Source organism: Mercenaria mercenaria, chromosome 6 (genome assembly GCF_021730395.1).
Source record: "Mercenaria mercenaria strain notata chromosome 6, MADL_Memer_1, whole genome shotgun sequence".
Taxonomy (NCBI): Eukaryota; Metazoa; Mollusca; class Bivalvia; order Venerida; family Veneridae; genus Mercenaria; species Mercenaria mercenaria.
Window position 1 is genome coordinate 10,903,216 of NC_069366.1, and position 17,650 is coordinate 10,920,865.

Here is a 17,650-nt window from a genome sequence, read left to right on the forward strand (position 1 = left end):
TGATGTTGAAAATTCATAAACCAACACAGTTATTCCTGGTTAAACATTTATCAGAATAATGGTCTTGATAACATCCGAGACAGTTTTAAACTCATTTCGGATGAACAACAACGTAAGTCTGAATATAAGCACAACATTGTGTATGCAATACATTTCATTCCATATACCGAAACTTAGAGCTCAATTTTGCGTATGGGTCATGATCAGTCAATAATTAGGTCACAAAATACAAAAATAAAAATCCTGCTCACAGTACAAAGGTAATGTTGTTTCTCCAACATTCATGAAACCCCATTAGACTGTCTGTTTGCCTTGAGTCTACAACAAAGACACCAGTATCGTTATATCATCTCCTGCTCTATCAGTACTACGCACACTGCTTTGTTTTGCTGCAGCTTCAGCAACTTCTGTAATTAGGCGTATATAAAGCAGTAGGCAAGTCAAAACATAATTATTGTCACAAACCTTTATTCCACTCATTCCATGTATACATGAACTTTATTTCAACATACATTTGAGTAATAATTTAACAAAACCGAAACTGAAATAGTGAATAAACAGTAAATATCCTGACAATATAGCTATATATAGTATTTATATATACATGTACTTCTTTAATGTCAAATGATCTATATTATGACATATATTCGCCTGTTTAGAAAAATGAAAAAGAAAATCAAAGAAAAAATTAATATGTAAACATAATGCCTAAGACTGATAGAAACTTGTTTAAAATCATTATACATGTAGTAGCAGCAAATGTCATACTGTGCTTGACGCAAACGATGTTAGGCTTTGAAGTCCGTGTTGATTTATTTTCTGGTCTTTTGGGACATGGAGAACATTCATTTTTTTTCTATAATAGAATTCCGTTCAAGCGAGAGAGGTGTTGCTTTATTACCACTCATGAACAGACTCAGTTCAACCGAGTCTGATATAATGTTAATTGGTTGCGTTATATGCTTCAAAAGGATCTTTTCACAGATTTGTTACCATAGTTATGACACTTATAATCAAACAATATGTCAGGCATAACTGTTAACGTATGTTGAAACATTTGAAACTGCTTTTAAAGAAATGTATTGATATTAAAATGCAAACAAATTATCCTATAATGTTTCGCATCAAAATTATGTAATATTGACACTGAATTGAAACAAATGCTTAACCTGAAATGGAATGTTGCTGACAAATAGATGAACAGGTTTCTCAGAACTTTCAAACATTTCTATTATCTTTAATATATTATAATACACTACCCATTTAGAGCTATTAGAATATGGCTAAAATACAGCCATTTAAGGAAAATCTGACTAAAATATAACTGAGTGGGAAGATTCAACTATATAATTTAATTTAAGGTATAAATGTAATTTTCAAGTAAAATTAAAGACTAAGAGGCCCTAAAATGGGGGTTCTCCGCCAGACGGCATTTACATGTTGATCTGACGTATCCACTATGTTAAAATTTACGGTACATTCGCATTAACATGTACATGTAATTAAGAAATGAATGTTTATCCTCTATAGTATCCAGTGCATATAAAAACTAAGACATATTCCATTTTCTTTGAATTTTCATATATGATTCATGAGGCCCCAAAGGCAGTTACACTCAAAATGAAGATTTTTAACCGGACATGCTGCATATCATTTTTGCCATCAATGTATCATTCAGTGAAGTGGATATACTCACGCAGTCTTATAATAAAACATTAATTGTACTAAAACTTATCGTGTAAAGTAATTGTATTGTTTTTATTATTGCAGCATCACTTTCTATTAAGGCCTGAGAACACTAAAACCGAGACTTTCGCAAAACTCATTGATACACAAGTGTGAGAAAAAATACAGAATAAGTAACTCAGAATTTCAAGGAAGTGTAGAGTCAATATATTACACATGCATGTTACTTCGCTGCATTTCATTTCCTTATTTTCATTTAATATTTACTCCAATAAGAGTACGTAAAATTGAAACTTTTGAGACATATATAGTCAAATTGCCCAAATATGGAATTCTGAACCGATATGTACACTTAAAAAAGTAAACATGCAATATCACTTCTTGGCAAATATTTCATTTTCTTGCAAAAATGTGTGTATATATTTGATGTACATTGATAAACACATATAAAATTGCCAAACTTTTCAAAATTCCAGTGCACTCGAAGACTTTACGACATGTACATCGAAATCAAGCCAGCAATTTAACCTGTGAAAGCTGGACAAAATGTTTCTATCTTTAGCTCTGGTGGCCATTTTGTGCAGCGAAGCAGATCGTTTCGGCGACATGCACAACTAGGCTTGGTTATGATCACTCCTGTGAAGTTTCGTCGAAATCCGGCCAGCAGTTTGACCTGTGAAAGTCGGACAAGCTTAAATTCGGACGGACGGACGGACAGACGGCGAAGGCAAAAACAATACGTCTCCCCCACCTATTATGTCACCTTGGGTGACAATAATTATAAGATTGTAATATGTTTTCATGACAAAAGAAGATTTATAAACAAGATGTGATACTTAGTTTCTACTTTGTATCATACTCTTAATTTTGCAACTGAAATACTGTTAACATATCAAATATTGTTATTTACTTACTAGATCATTTTTGTTATTTGTTTATCTCCTTTGTATAATTCGAGCCGATTTACAGTCATTTCACAGCTGCAAATTGAAATCTACAGCTAAATCGATGTTGTTATGAATAAAAGCTAAAGATGTAAGTAAGAAATAATCTTGACTGTACTTTTGAACTTTTGAACAAAAATATATGTTTTTTACAGCTATAAAAATTCGCAAAGGAAAGAAAAGGCATTGTAACTGTATCGAACCATATCTAGGGCGAACATATTTATGCTGTCACATCTGCAAAATTTAACATGCGTGACTTTGGTCCTGTAAGACATGCTGAAAGCTTAAACCTGTTTAATTTTATGTTTCAGCCAGCCAAGCGCTTACTTTAAAGTGAAAGAAACTGATTGGTTAACAAAATAAAAAAAGTTTTCTAAAGTGTCGTGTCTATGGACTACTCACACAAATAGCAAAGGGTTATATAATTAGGGAGAAAAATGCAGGACGCCGTATTGCAAATGTTAGATGTGTGCTCAATAAAAAACGTTTAACCAAACTTGAAACATACAAGGATGTTACAGGCCACGTGTTGTGAAAATCCATCAAGCGGTTCTTAAGACAAAGTTGTTTGAAGGTTTTTTTCTTTTTATTGTAAGGTTTGACGGCACCTAAAAACGGTCAAGCTGAACCATTTGACAAATTAGAGAGGGATCCATATAAGGATGCAACATACCTTGTTTGATGAAGGTCCTTAAAGGGGTTCATGAGATGTTGTTTAAAGGTCTTTTCTTCTATTTTTTTTTTAGCTCTGACAGCCTCTTCAAGGGATCAAGTAGAACCATTTGAACTATGTTTTCTACTGTAAGTCTGGGATACCCATACAACGAGGCAATCGTTCTGGTCTTTTTTTTTTTAAAAAAAAAAAACATCAAAAGGTAAAACAAATTTTACAAGGATGCTACAGGTCAGGTGAAGTGAAAGTCTTTCTAGTATTTCGTAAGAAGAAGGTATCTCAAGAGTTTTGTATTAAAGTTCATGTGGACCCATAAAGGACTCAAACGTAACAATTTGAATAAACTTGAAAAAGGCTTGTTCAAGGATGCCACAGACCAGTTTGGTAAGGATCCATCGTGTTATTCACTAGAAGAAGTTATTTGAAGATTTTTGTGTTGTTAGCTCTTGTGGTACCTTGAAGGCATTATGTTGAACCACTTGAACAAATGTAGACCACAGTTGGTGTAATTTTTCACCTGTAGTTACAAAGGAAAATGGTCACCTTTAACAATTTCAGGTGAGCTAAAATGTTACCAGAAAAAAGTCTTGATTTTAAAGTGCATTTTATGCAAAAACAAGAGCTGTCTCCATAGGATAACACATGCCCCCGATGGCACTTTGAATGAATAGTTATGGCCGATGTTAGAGTTTAGGACCTTTGACCTACGGACCTGGGTCTTGCGCGCGACACGTTGTCTTACTGTGGTACATATTCATGCCCAATAATTTTAAAATCCATGCATGAATGACAAAGATATGGACCGGACACGCCCATCAATGCACTATCATGAAATATGACCTTTAACGTCTAAGTGTGACCTTGACCTTTAAGCTACGAACCTGGGTCTTGCGCGCGACACGTCGTCTTACTGTGGTACACATTCATGCCAAGTTATTTGAAAATCCATCCATGGATGACAAAGATATGGACCGGACACGAATGCACTATCATGAAAAATGACCTTTAACGTCTAAGTGTGACCTTGACCTTTGAGCTACGGACCTGGGTCTTGCGCGCGACACGTCGTCTTACTGTGGTACACATTCATGCCAAGTTATTTGAAAATCCATCCATCGATGACAAAGATATGGACCGGACACGAATGCAGTATCATGAAAAATGACCTTTAACGTCTAAGTGTGACATTGGCCTTTGAGCTACGGACCTGGGTCTTGCGCGCGACACGTCGTCTTACTGTGGTACACATTCATGCCAAGTTATTTGAAAATCCATCCATCGATGACAAAGATATGGACCGGACACGAAAATTGCGGACAGACAGACCGACAGACTGACAGACGGTTCAAAAACTATATGCCTCCCTTCGGGGGCATAAAAAATCATTTGGTAACTAGCCCCATATAAGCTGCTGGTAGTAGCAGATCTACACCAGTTGACTCTTTCAATTTCTCTATTCCTTTATTCAACAGAAATGACATACATATCTCTTCCTCGTCTTCCAAAACAAATTGTCCTAGGCATAACATTGAGACTGCTTTTATTTTGACAACATGATTATCTATATCAGTCAGGCAGGTCATGCAGGTAATCGAGCCACTATCCCCTTCTTTAGCATATGGACCGTCATCGCTTCCGGGCGGACACTCTATCAGGACAAGGTGATCGCTCTCGGCTGCACCAGAATACACGGTGTAGTCGGTGGAGCTTATGATGCCTCTTGTAAGATTTGAACCAGCCCCGTATTTGTAAACATTCTCGTAAACAATTTCATTCGGTGCGTTTGTGTATAGCTCTGATGGCTTTTTATTTCCATCATCGTCTTTAAGGTCAACAGTACACTGCGCTTGAATTTCCTGTTTTACTTTTACTGCAGCGATGTCAATCAAAGAACGGTTGTCAGCATTTGCAGAAATGGTCATTTCAGGCAGACTTCTCGCAAATAAACGCCTTCCTTGTGTTTCACTTGCAATAAGGACATCATGTTGCGCGTTGTGCTCTCCATGGACAACATGAGCACAAGTCAGACCGTATAGATTACCATCTTTATCATAGACGAAACCACCCAAAGTACCCGACGACAGAACTGCCCCACCTATTTGCGGGCATGGACATTCAATATGACGGCCGGTCTCGAAACAAAACTTCTTTGGCTCTTGCAAAATACTGACCACTCGGTACGGCTGGGTTAATTTGAACTGATCAATAAGTTCACAAACCTTTCTCTGAACTACTGCTTTCTTCTCAATTTCCATTTTCTTTAGATGAACCTCTATTCGCCCATAGATTGTCCCCATGCCATATACACCATCAACTCTGTTCAAAACGAGAGAATACATAAAGTCAATTGTAGCGTACTGTTAAAGAAATATATTTATCTGTCGTAATAATAAATACTAAAACAATACTAAATTTCACTTCCTTCAACCGTTTTGAAATTCTTACTTTAATGAAAATTCAACAAATGTGGAATGACGATTTCAACTCTGCTTTAATATAACAACCCAGTTTTAACAAAATGCTCTAAATCGTTTTTCTAAGTCATAATGCATCATCAAATTTGCTCCTGCTTAGAGAACGATCTAGCATTTCACCAAAAATATAAGTTTAGAGTAGATTTTCCGGAAGCACAATGAACAAAAAAGCCAGACAGCCATGCATCGCAAACTAGTCCGTAACAAAAAGGAATTGTAGTGGAAAAATGTAGCAAACAGACTGCTTAAAATACGACAACAAGTACATCTTAATTATATATGTAAATTACAAACATGGGAAAGGATCGCCATTAGAACAATTTTAAGGGTACATTTTTTGCGGATTCCGAGCATTAGATTGACAACGTTGCTAAGGATATTACCAAAAGTGCAGAAATTAAATTTCAAACAATCAAGTTTGAAAGTGAACTAGTTTCTTTATTAAAAGCTGCGTAATTGAACAACATAATAAACTTTATTCATTGCCCATAATTAATTATATAGAAGTTTGATCAGCTCACTTACTATTTCTGTAAACTTGGCTATATCATTAACTACAATACTAACAAATTTAACCATTGTTCAGTAGTATTAAGTATAAATCTATAAACTGTATCACTCAGAGTCTTTTGAACAAGGTGATAGAGCAACTAGAGCTAACCAAAAAAGACACTAAAAATTATATATATTTTATGTGAATTGTAAGTGAGTTAGATTCAATCGGTCTTGGTACATTTTGTAAAATCGAGTTCCGTTGTTGAAATATTCAAGAACAAAGTGATGAATACAACGCTTTTACATAGACTATTTTTGAACCTTTTCACTCTAAATTATTTAGTTTGACTGTCTGTCATGACAACTGAAACAATTTAAGAAAGAAGCAATTTACATACGCCATTATTTCTTCCCTTAGTTTTTCTGGTATCGCTCTTGGAATACTTTTCATATCGGCCTCTTGATTAATGACAGAGCGATAGAGATATCCGCTGATCTCGTACAACATCTTCCTCATCGTAGATGCAGCACGCCTCATGCCATTTAGCCTTTCTTCAAACTTCTCGAGGGCTGTTTTGATATCTTCACGCAATGGATATGCAATAAATACGAAATTTCTGCCAGGAAAGTGGTGCGACTTGTTACCTGATTCTGTGGCTTTTAACATTTCTTCACAAGGCTTTTGAAGCTTCGACAGATGGTAGCGTGTGTTTTTTGAGACGCTTTGGATCAGGCTGCTTTCAAGGTTGATCTCATGAGCAAAGCGATTGCATGTATCTTCGGATAAACTGTATTTGGCAGACAGTGGTGTCATAACAGCACATCGAATAACTTGAACTAAACTGCCTAGCACAGTGTTTATGAAAGGTTCATCTTTTCTGGAAACTAGCATATCTACAAATCCTAATCCATTTTTCAGAAATCCCTGTATTGAAGTTATTAGTTGCTCCGATTCTAAAATATCTATCGCGTCTGCGGCAACACGTCTATCACCGATGAAATCCTGTAATTGGGTGCTCACATTGAGAAAACACTGCATGACTCTTTTTTCAAGATTGTTGGATATTGTTTTGCCGAGAATGTTCTCTTTGGGATTCACGATGACATTGTCAGCATCTATGTCCATATTAAATGACTTTAGTGCTGTTGATATGATGTTGGAGCAAAACCGATCATGTTCGGTTACATTTCCTCGACTCTGTATACTTGTTTCGCACACTATCAACGGAGAAACAATCACACATGTTCTAGAACTCTCTTCCTTGGATGCAAAATATTTCAACGCTTCTAGGACTGCCTACAAAACAAAGGAAAAAAATTTTAAAATCATTTTTAAAAAAACAAAAGAGCTCTTTTTAGTGCACCTGTGCCCTTTTGCACCAAGAAAAAACGGGAAAAAAAAACCCAAGAGTTGTCAGAGGACAGAAAGGGCCGCTTTTTCCCCCCTCCTTGTAAACCCGAATGAATATAAAAACCCAAAAAACGGCATAATTTTGAAAAATTAAAAACATTTTTATGGAACCGGGTTACTTTGCAACCCGTTAGGGAAAAGGGACATTTGGGGTGAAGGTTTCTTTTCATTCCCATTAGTATTTACTAAATAAAGTTTTTACCCAAAAACAAAGTACCCGCCCCTTAGCTCAGGTAGGTGGGCGATCGCGGGGCCGGAGTTCATCCTCCCCGGGGTGTATGTTCTCCGTGATTTATTTGAAAAACGACTTTTTGTCCTGAAATCATTACCCCCCCCCACCTCTATTCTTTGTGAGAAGAAAAAGGGGCGTAATGTTTAAAAAGTGCAAAAAGAGTTTAGTTCATCAGCGAGAAAATTTAAAAAGTATAATTGACGGCCCGAGGGAAAAACCCCCGCTTTCGAAATAGGGAAAATAAAAAATATGTTTTAAAAAAAGGCAAATACAGTAAAAGTATTTAAAATTTTTTCATAAAGGATTTTGTAATTTTTCCCCAAAAAATTTTTACAATTTAAAACTCCCCTAAAATTTTTTCAAAGTAAATGCAAAACAAATATAGATAACTTTTTTAATGTACCTTAACCCTTGTCATCGAATGTTTTTATCTTTGCGAAACAAAATTTTTTTTGTTATCCCCCCTGTTCCGTCGACCAATTTAAACTATCCGGCTTTGGGAGGGATGTTTTGTTTTTGGGGAAAAGGGGCCGCAAAACGATTGGCTGGGTAGTTGACAATTTCTCGGGTTTCTGTTTTTTCCCCTTTTGCCCAATAACTTGGAACCAATTTTAAAAGCTGCCCAGTCAGTCTTTCCAGCTCATCTGCATTTTGATGATACAAAAAAAGGAATGAATGGGGGGCCCTTTCAGCGAAAGGAACATGAATTTTAATTTTAAAAGGGTGTTTTTTTATAAGCCCTTTTTATACTTCCCACTGTCCTTTCATTTAAAAAAAACGCCCTAGCCCTTTCAAAAATTTATCAAAAAAGCATTTTTAAATGTTTTTTGGGGAAATTTTGGGGACTAAAAGGGGCGCCCAAAACACAATGGCAAATATTTAATTTTCAATTTTAAAGAAAAAAACCCCGGAAGATATTGATTTTTTTTCCAACTTTTTTTAAAATAACTGAAACCTGAAACCCTTTAAAACATTGAAAAAACACGACAATTTTGCTAGCTGTAGGATGATAAAAAATTTTAAGATATTTTTTCCCAAAAATGGGACTTTTTGTTTAAGAAAATTTTGACTTAAAAATTTTTCCCAAAATTAGGCTGTTACGAGGTTTTTCCCAGTTACAAAGGCCAGGGGGCCCCTTTCCCAAAAATCATGGGGGAAAAAAATGTTTCGGGTTTACATAAAACTGGTCATTTATAAAAATTTTTAAAATAAAAAACAAATTTTAACTTTTTAGGGAAACCATTCAACATTAAAAATATTGTACTTTATTGTACGAATTTTTAAAATTTCACCGGGGCCGAGGTGTATATCATCCTTTTATTTTTCTTTTCATTGAAATGCTAAATTTTAAATCGGGGAAAATAAATTGTTTTTGGTCACTTTTCAAACAAAAAAAAATAGTTTTGTTTTCTTTTTTAAGGGAACCATATTTAAAAATTCAAAAAAAAAAATGTTTTTAAAATAGTTAAAAATTTTTTGCAAAGACCCTTTAGAAAAGGGTGTACAGATATTATAATAAAACACGGCTTGCTGTTTTAAAATTTGTTTTTTAAAACCGAAGCAAACCATAACAAAAAATTTCTTTTTGGGAAAACAATTAAAACTGTTTAAAATATTAAAAAATTTTTTTATTGATAAAAAAGCCCCCCCCTTTTTGAAAAATTTGCCCTAAAAATTGTTAAAAGTACATCCATTGATTTTTTTTGGGAAAGGGCAGGTGTTTTTAAAAACCCCTACAAAGGGGGGATAAAGGGGGAGACTACACTCCCTGTTCGGGTCTTGAGCCCCGGTTTTTTTGTTTTTTATCCCTTTTTTACAAAACAATCGGGGAGCTCAGTTAGTCTAATTTTTTAAGTCTGAAAACGCAGACCCAATGTGGGTTTTTACCTAAATTTTTGAAACTTGAAGCGGGAAATACGGGCAGTTCACAAGCAAGGGAGGAAATTTAAAAAAATTTTGAGTTGAACTTTTTTTGGGGCCTTTTCCCTTAGTCAATTGATGTAAAGGGTGGTAATCGAAAAAAAAGTTTTTTGAGGGATGTTTGCCCTACTCCAATCAAACCCTTTAAAATTTTTCCTAAAACTAGTTTTTCTTTTTAAGTTGCAAATTTAAAAGGATTTTTAAATTTCGGGTTTGTTAAATCTGTTTTGGTTTCATTTCAAAAGCATGATTTATAGTGAAGCATGTTTCGTAAATAATGATGGGATTGCTAAAAACCCTATAACGTTATTATAAAAGTGATAAAAAGTTTGATGAGGAAATTTTATGATATTTTTAAAACCCTCCCGTTGAAATTGGGGATTTGAGGGTACATCAAAACAAATTAGGGAAGAAACAATTAAATTGAAAATGATATGATGATAAAGGGGAAAATTTTAAAACCCTTTTAAACCGTTAAAACGTTTTGGGAGTCGCGAATTAAAAAAAATCTTTGAAGTAAAACGAAAAAATACCCAAAAGGGTTTCCCAAAATAATTTAATTTTTGCATTTTAAATTTCCTTTTTAGATGAAATTAAAAACCTCGATTTTATAGCGGGGTCTCAAAATCAGCGGTGAAAGCCCGATCGCATGGTTGCCCCATTTTTATATTTTTGTTGGTGTTAGCGTGCCTTGCCACCAACCAGGGGGGCCTCGAAAACCAAACCTTTGGGTTTTCCCCCCCCCCAATTCCCCCAAACGGCTGTGACTTAGTTTTAAAAGGCCGGGTTTTTGGCATCGAAGGGGTAGGGAAGGCATAATCCCTAAAAACATAAAGTCTACATATTTTTGCATCTGTAACAACTTTTGCTATATACCTCTAACACAGGGGGTTGGGTTGTTTGGGAAACAACCATACCCCCCCCCACGCTATAGGGATCCGTTTTCAAACTCCCTAACGGGGATGGTTCAAAAAAATCACAACAATGCGTAAATGCGTTGATACCTTTCCCTTAAGCTTTTCCCTTTTTATTTCTTTTTCATCGTATTTATTTTTTTTAAAAAGCTGTTTTACAAAAAATATATTTTTTTTTAAATCTTTTTTTCCTCGAAAAATTTGCTTTCGCAGAAACCTTTTATTTTAAATTTTTTGATTTGGATTTTGTTTTATGATAATAGGGTTAAAATATGGCTTTCCCGGAATTTTATTTTTAAAAAAAATGATAATCATATTTTTAATTTTAAAATAAAATAAATTGCTTTTTTAAAGTCGCCGTCTTCTCAGAGATTTTTTTGTCATTATGCTAAAAATTTAAATTTGACTCTTTCTTTGGGTTTTCGAACCGGGTTCGGGTTTTTAAATGCAGCATGAAAAAAGCAACCAAATTTGGGCTAAAAAAATTTTTTAAAAAAATTTCGTTTTGGGTTCAACTGCAGCACCGGTCTTGTCATGTTTCTTAAAACGGGAAAATGTCTTTTTGAAAAGGATGTCTTCTGTAACTTCAGAACCAAATTTATGGGGGTTCCCGGCCCCTTTTGGGATTTGATTTAAGGAGAGTATGAGTCAATTCTGTCAGTTACATTTAATCTTTAACATTTAGCAACGAGACTTGACATGTGTTTTGAACATTTTAAAATCACATAAAAAAAACCGAGGGGAAAAACTCAAAGGGGGTCTTTTTTTCTGTTCCCTTTTTCGTCTAATTATCAAAATATAAAGGTGTCCGTTACTGTACCCCGACAGATTGGGACATAATTTTCATAATTAAGGGTAAAAAAAAAGCGCTTGTTTAATCCTTGATTCAGTAAATGTGAGTTTTTCCTTCTACATATTTTTCAATCATCTAATTTTAAGGGTTAAAACCTTTTGATAAAGAGCTTGAAAATAAATAAATTTCAATAAAAAAACAACTTTCCCTGTGTTTTTGATTAACGAATTTATAATCAAAAAATTAGGGGCCCCCAATACCCCAAGGGCTGCATTCTTTTTGTTAGGCAAAATGTTTTTTAAAAAGTTAAGGGCAATCAATGAAAAATTTCCCCTCGTTTCCATAATTTTGGAACCCGCTTTGAGGATCGCGGGAATATTATTGTCATTAAAAATTTTAAATTCACTTTTTGCGGCTGGGTTCATGCCCTTTCCCTTTTCCTGCTTTTTCCTAAGCTTCCCCGGCCCAAATTCATAAAAACCCACCCCCCAAATTGAGCAAGTTTTGGTGAATGTAAAATTCCCAAAGCAATATAAAGTTTCATTTACTGGGGGGGCCCCTAGTTTTTTTTCTGCCCTTTCCCCCTTTGAGGGGGGAATCCGTAGTGCTCTTTAAAAAAGTCTTTCTCATCAGGGGGAAATTTGAAAAGAAAAATGTAAAAAATTAAAAAACCCCCTTCCCCTGGATGGCAAATTTCCCGGGGAAACCGGACGGGAAAAAAAAGCCCTTTTCCCGACATTTGCCCCTCCCAATTGTGACCTTGACTTTTTAGCCAGGGCCCGGGGGTTTTCAATGCCCAACTTTATTTTTTATCACAAAAACCATTTGTGGCCAAATTTAATACTATCCTTTAGTAGAAAAAATCCCTTAATGATTTCAGATTTTATGGACGGGACATGAAACTGACCTTTTTTAAACCCATTTTAACATTTGACTCCCAAAAGTGTCCCTTTCCCTTTTTTAAGCCGGGGGTTTTAAACGTTTGCATGACAAAATCGTCTTTTTAAAGGAGGTACAAAATGTCCCAAAGAAAAATTAAAAACCTTCACGGAGGGCAGTGTTGTGAACCAACGGGAAAAAAAGCCCTTTTAAATTTGACCTCCAATTGTGATCTTGCCCTTTTGACCCCGGGGTGGGGGTTTGCGCTGATGACACGTAGTCTCTTTAAAAGGAAAAAAATGGTCAAGTGATTTTTAAAATCTCCTATAAAAAGATAGATTTAGGGGCCCGGGACAAAATTGGGGTCGCAGGGAAAATAGGGAAAGAAGAATGAGGGAAACAGAACCCCACCATGGGGGCCCAAATTTAAATTTTAACAAATATTCCATAAAATACATATGCTTTTTTCTGAATTTAAATAATCCACACAAAAAAAATGTTTTCAATGTTTTCCCAACAATAAATTTTAAATTTATTGGTTTTCTTACGTAAAAGGGACAATGTTAAGACTTTTTGAGCAATTTCTGAATGTTTTAATAACTATAAACAATCTAAGTACGTTTTTAACTTAAACAAAGAATCGTTTTTTAAATTTAACGATTTTTTTAAACGCACACAAGAAAATGTAACAATAGGGTCCGCTATAATTTCTTTTCCTTTAGTGCAAAAAGTTAAAATAAAATAAAGGATATCGGGTTTTTTTTAAAAAGTGAAGATCGAAATTATTTTCCCAGTGAACGCCTTTATGCAATATTTTTACGTGGGGCGAAGACTCGTGTAAAAAATGTGAATAATGGTTTTAAACGAGTGAAATAAATTTTTAATTTTACATATAAAAAAAACTTTTTTTTTTTTTTTTATTTTAGGTTTTTCAACGATTTTAAACCCAAAATTATCCGAAATTATATAAAAATACCCCCCAAAGGCGTCGGTTTAAAAAATGGTCAAATATTCAAATAAATTTTTTCAGATTCTTTTACTTTTCTCCCGGGTTTGGGGCAAAAAATTTTTTTTCTTGTTTTTAGTATTTTTACTCTTTTTTCTTTCAGTAAAAAAAAATTTTTCCGCAAAAAAATTTTCCTGTTTATTACAAATTTCCCTTTTTCAGCCCGGGTGGGGGCGGCAGCTGGTTTGGGAAAGCTTTTTTAAAAAACCCAAAACGAGGTTTCGAACGACAAGGGTGAATCAAAGGACAAAAAATTGGGGGTCGGGGCCCTAAAAATACCGAAAAAGGGGAAAGTCCCGATCCATTTCAGTTTTTATTAGATCGGGGGAAAAGTTTTTAAAAAATTTATATTGTTTGCACGTTTTGTTTCGACTTAAAAATTTTGGCTACGTGCTCACAAACCCAAATAAAGTAAAACGATGATTTTTTTTTTTTTCAAAACTGGGGTTATACTTTCTTAAAAAATTTAAAAAAGGTCTAAAATTTAAATTTTACAAAAAATAAAATTTGTGCGAAACTTTTGGAAAAAAAGATAGTTCATTTCTTTAAAGGAAAAAAAAAGGGGGTTGCACACTAATCATTTTTTTTGCATTAAACTTCACGACCGAAAAACTTTGTAGTCACTTTTTTAATTTTTGTTTTTTCTTTGTTTTTCTAAAGTGTACTTTGTAACAATATTGATAACAAAGATACCAAAACCCGCTGCAAAAACCCTTTTCTTAAATTCTACCAAGGGCATTTTGTAAAAAAAAATGAATTGTCTTACTTGTTTTTTCCCTTTATCTTGGATAAAGGTTCTTTGAATGGGGTTTGTTGAAAATGGTGTACTCGTGGTAACCTCCCCGGTTGAACACTTGACTAAACTCCCCAACAGCGTTCAGACATCTAAAAAAAAAACATCATGCTTTTAAAGGGGCTTTTTTATAAGTTAAAAATTTTTAAATCCCGAAAAATGTAACTTTTAATCTCTTTTAAAAACGTTTTCAAAATTTAAAGGTGTAAAGAGATATCACTTTGGCAACCAAAGAAACAATGTTCGACGAAGGAAGAAATGTTTGGGGGCAAATCGCTTAATTTTTTTGGATAGAAAAAAAACCAGATAAACTTACTTGTTTTTTTTTAAAAAACAAGAAAAATGATGCTTCTAAAGTACTTATAAAAGAACTAAAGTCTTTTTTTTGTAAGCCATCTGTTTTTCTATTTTTAGTACTTGACTTTACCACGAACAATAAAATTTAAATCTGTAAAAAAATCCTTTTGGGAAACAAAAAATGCCCAAAAAAAAAAAAATAGCAATTCGGTTTTTTAAATTTAGTCCCGTTCATGAAGGGTAATGAAAAGGCAAAACCTCCACGCCCCTAGCAACCCGGCTTAGCGGAAAATCGTTTCACAAATGTGAATGGACTCCATGAACCCAAAGGGCCAAAAAAAAACAAAACTGAAACCAATTAAAAGGGAACTTTTTTCAAAAAACCGCCACAAGGCCCTTAAAGAACTGTTTTTACCCCTTATAAAATCCCGTAAAAAAATCCCCTTTGGGAAACAAAGAAAACCAAAAAAAAGAATAAAGCAGCAAACCTTTTCCTTTTAAAAAAATTTTCTTTTACTTAAATACCAAGTTTTATCACAATACAAAATTCCTGTCTATATTTATATTTAGATGAAATGTTGAAAATTTAGTTTACGTAAGACAATTTTCCAAACTTAAACCCTACACCCCCCCAGAAAGGCCCTCTTTTTAAGCAAAACCCCCCTCATAACCAAAATCCCCAAACTTTCCCCAAGCTGTTCCCAAAAAAACTATCAATTTTAAACCCCTCCAAACCAAAAACCCCACATAACAGTCAATAAATTTTAAACTCCCAAAGGCAAGGCCGACAGAGGCTTCTATGAAATTAATTTTTTGTAATTTTTTTGTTTTTTTTTTTGTAGTCGATTCCTTTAAAAAATCTAATAATTGTCAAAAATTTAAAACTTATTTAAAATATTGCAATTTTTTATCATAATAAAAAGAAAAAGGGGGCCCCCCAAAACCCAAAAGTAAAACCCACGATTGTCCATTTAGCCATGCACCTACTTTTCATTCAAAATTTGAAGGCAACCCCTCCTATTTTATAGCTTAAATTGTATTTTTTCCCAGGGCAACAAAGTAACAAGGTTTAAAATTTCCAGGGACTTCTCAAACTTCCCTTCCCAAATCCCACTTTATTTTACTTTTTGGGGTTTTAAGCCGAACCCTTTCATAATTTTTGCCAGATCTTTTGGGGGGGGGAAACCAGCTTTCACCCACCCTAAAACTACAATTTGGCCAAAAGCAAAAAAAACATGGGAAAAACATCATAACCCCCAAAAATGGGCAATTTAAACAAATCATTCACTTAAACGGAAAGGACAGACCTACAAAACCCACTCTAAAAAAAACAATTTTTTAGGCAGGCACTTAGAGGTCGCCCTTCCCCCAAAACCGATAAGGGAAAAAATGCTGGAAGAGGCAGAGTAGGGGAGAAGCTGATCCCTTATGAAATTTTGACTGTTTTTTTTGGGGGCCCTTCCCCCACTTCCCTATAAAAAAAATATATCATTAAGAAAGAAAAATGTACTTTTTCAATTAACGCTTTAAATTAAAAATAGGTGGGAAAAACCAACGCTTTTTAATTTGTTAAATATAAAAAGGGTTTAAATTTCAGTAAAAATAGGTTTGTTTCACCGTGTTTTAACCCATCATTTTAAATGCGGCTTAAAGTTTTATTTTTTTTTGGTATATCAAAAAAGCCTTTTTAAAACGAAAATTTTTTAAAGATGGGAGAAAATTTTTAAAAAGTGAAAAAGATCAACATTCAAATCGCAAAAATCCTTGAAAATAACGTGTAGGCCATACCCCCACTGGTTATTCCGGGTACCTACTCGAAGGGGCGATACCGGCCCCCGTTTTGATTTATAAAACCTGTGGTTTTTATAGGTATATAAAAAAAATACCCAAAGTATGACACTAATTTTTAAACATTTTTAACATTTTTTAAAAACAAAATTGTTCCCCAGGAAATGCATTTAAAATTTCCCGTTTACAATATCATTTCCCCAAAAATATTTGAATGATTTTAAAAAAAGAAGAAATGTAAAGAAAAAAAATGTAATTTGACGTTTTGGGACGTATTTTTTTTTTTTTTGTTTTTAATTTAGATAACGAAATTTTACTCTACTTGGTAAAATATCCTACTCAACTACAAACAAAGGTTGTGTTCCCGCAAAGTTTTTTTTGTTGATAAAATTTTAATTAAAGCATCCCCTCGCTGTTTTTGATGGGACCCTGAGATTGGGTGAAAAAAAACCCAAAGATAAATACCCGTTTTGCACAAAGGGGGCCCCCTCGTTATGGGCAAAGAACATTTATAAAACCCCCTGCAGCGATTACTTCCCCAATCCGGTACACTAAAGAAGCAATTTAAAAGGGAAACGCTTTTAGGGTCGGGGAAAAAGAAATGGAAAATTTTTTCCCCGACCTTTAGTAAATCTTTTCTGATTAGAATTTAACTTTAAAAATGTAAAAAATTTTAGTTAAACAGTATTTCACCAATCAAATCTTTCCCCCACCCCACCCCTATTTTAACAAATTTTTCCCCCCCCTTTCCGATTGGGTTTTTCTTTTTTCCTTCATCCATTATTAAACGCCAAAAATTTTCTTTTCACCGTTCAAAAGTCCTATGTTTAAAACTGACCTTCTTTTTCTTCCCGAAAAGGGGAAAACCCGGGCCCTCTCTCTGGCAATTTTTTCGTAAGGGAGAGGCGGGGGCTTCATTAAAACTTCCTTTTTTTCGTACTGTAATTATAGGGGCCCCATCCATTAAGGTTTGTGCTAATTAAAAGCGACTTATTTCAAGTGCAACTATACACTACTGGGAAAAGTTCTTTGGGGACTAACGAAGAAAAAGAAGCAAAAAGGGAAAATCTGGTTTTCAAACCCCAAACTCTTTTTTAAAGTTTGTTCACACCCCCTAACACGTTTTAAACGGGTTTAAAAGTACCCCAAGGGGGAAATCTGTGAGATTTCCCAAAATTTCAAGATTTTATTTTTAAATGGAAACCCCTACGGGCATCAATATTATAATAAAAACAAATTTTTCAAAAAACCTTAAAGGGGCCCACAAAAAATAAAACAGTAGCTTAACGGCATAAAGAACTGATCAAATATTTTTTAAGCAAAAAATAAAAGGGCGGTGGGG

General features: G+C 34.3%; 1 protein-coding gene across 1 annotated transcript; it reads right to left on the reverse strand.

Moving 5' to 3' along the window:
• Positions 1-451: 451 nt before the first annotated feature.
• Positions 452-8,336, reverse strand: LOC123549679 (uncharacterized). The gene is made up of 3 exons (XM_053546661.1): positions 8,322-8,336; positions 6,674-7,572; positions 452-5,622 (listed from the first exon to the last, which is right to left on the reverse strand). Exons 1-3 carry the CDS (start codon positions 8,334-8,336, stop codon positions 4,689-4,691), a joined length of 1,848 nt encoding a protein of 615 aa, XP_053402636.1. The 3' UTR covers positions 452-4,688.
• Positions 8,337-17,650: the final 9,314 nt, after the last annotated feature.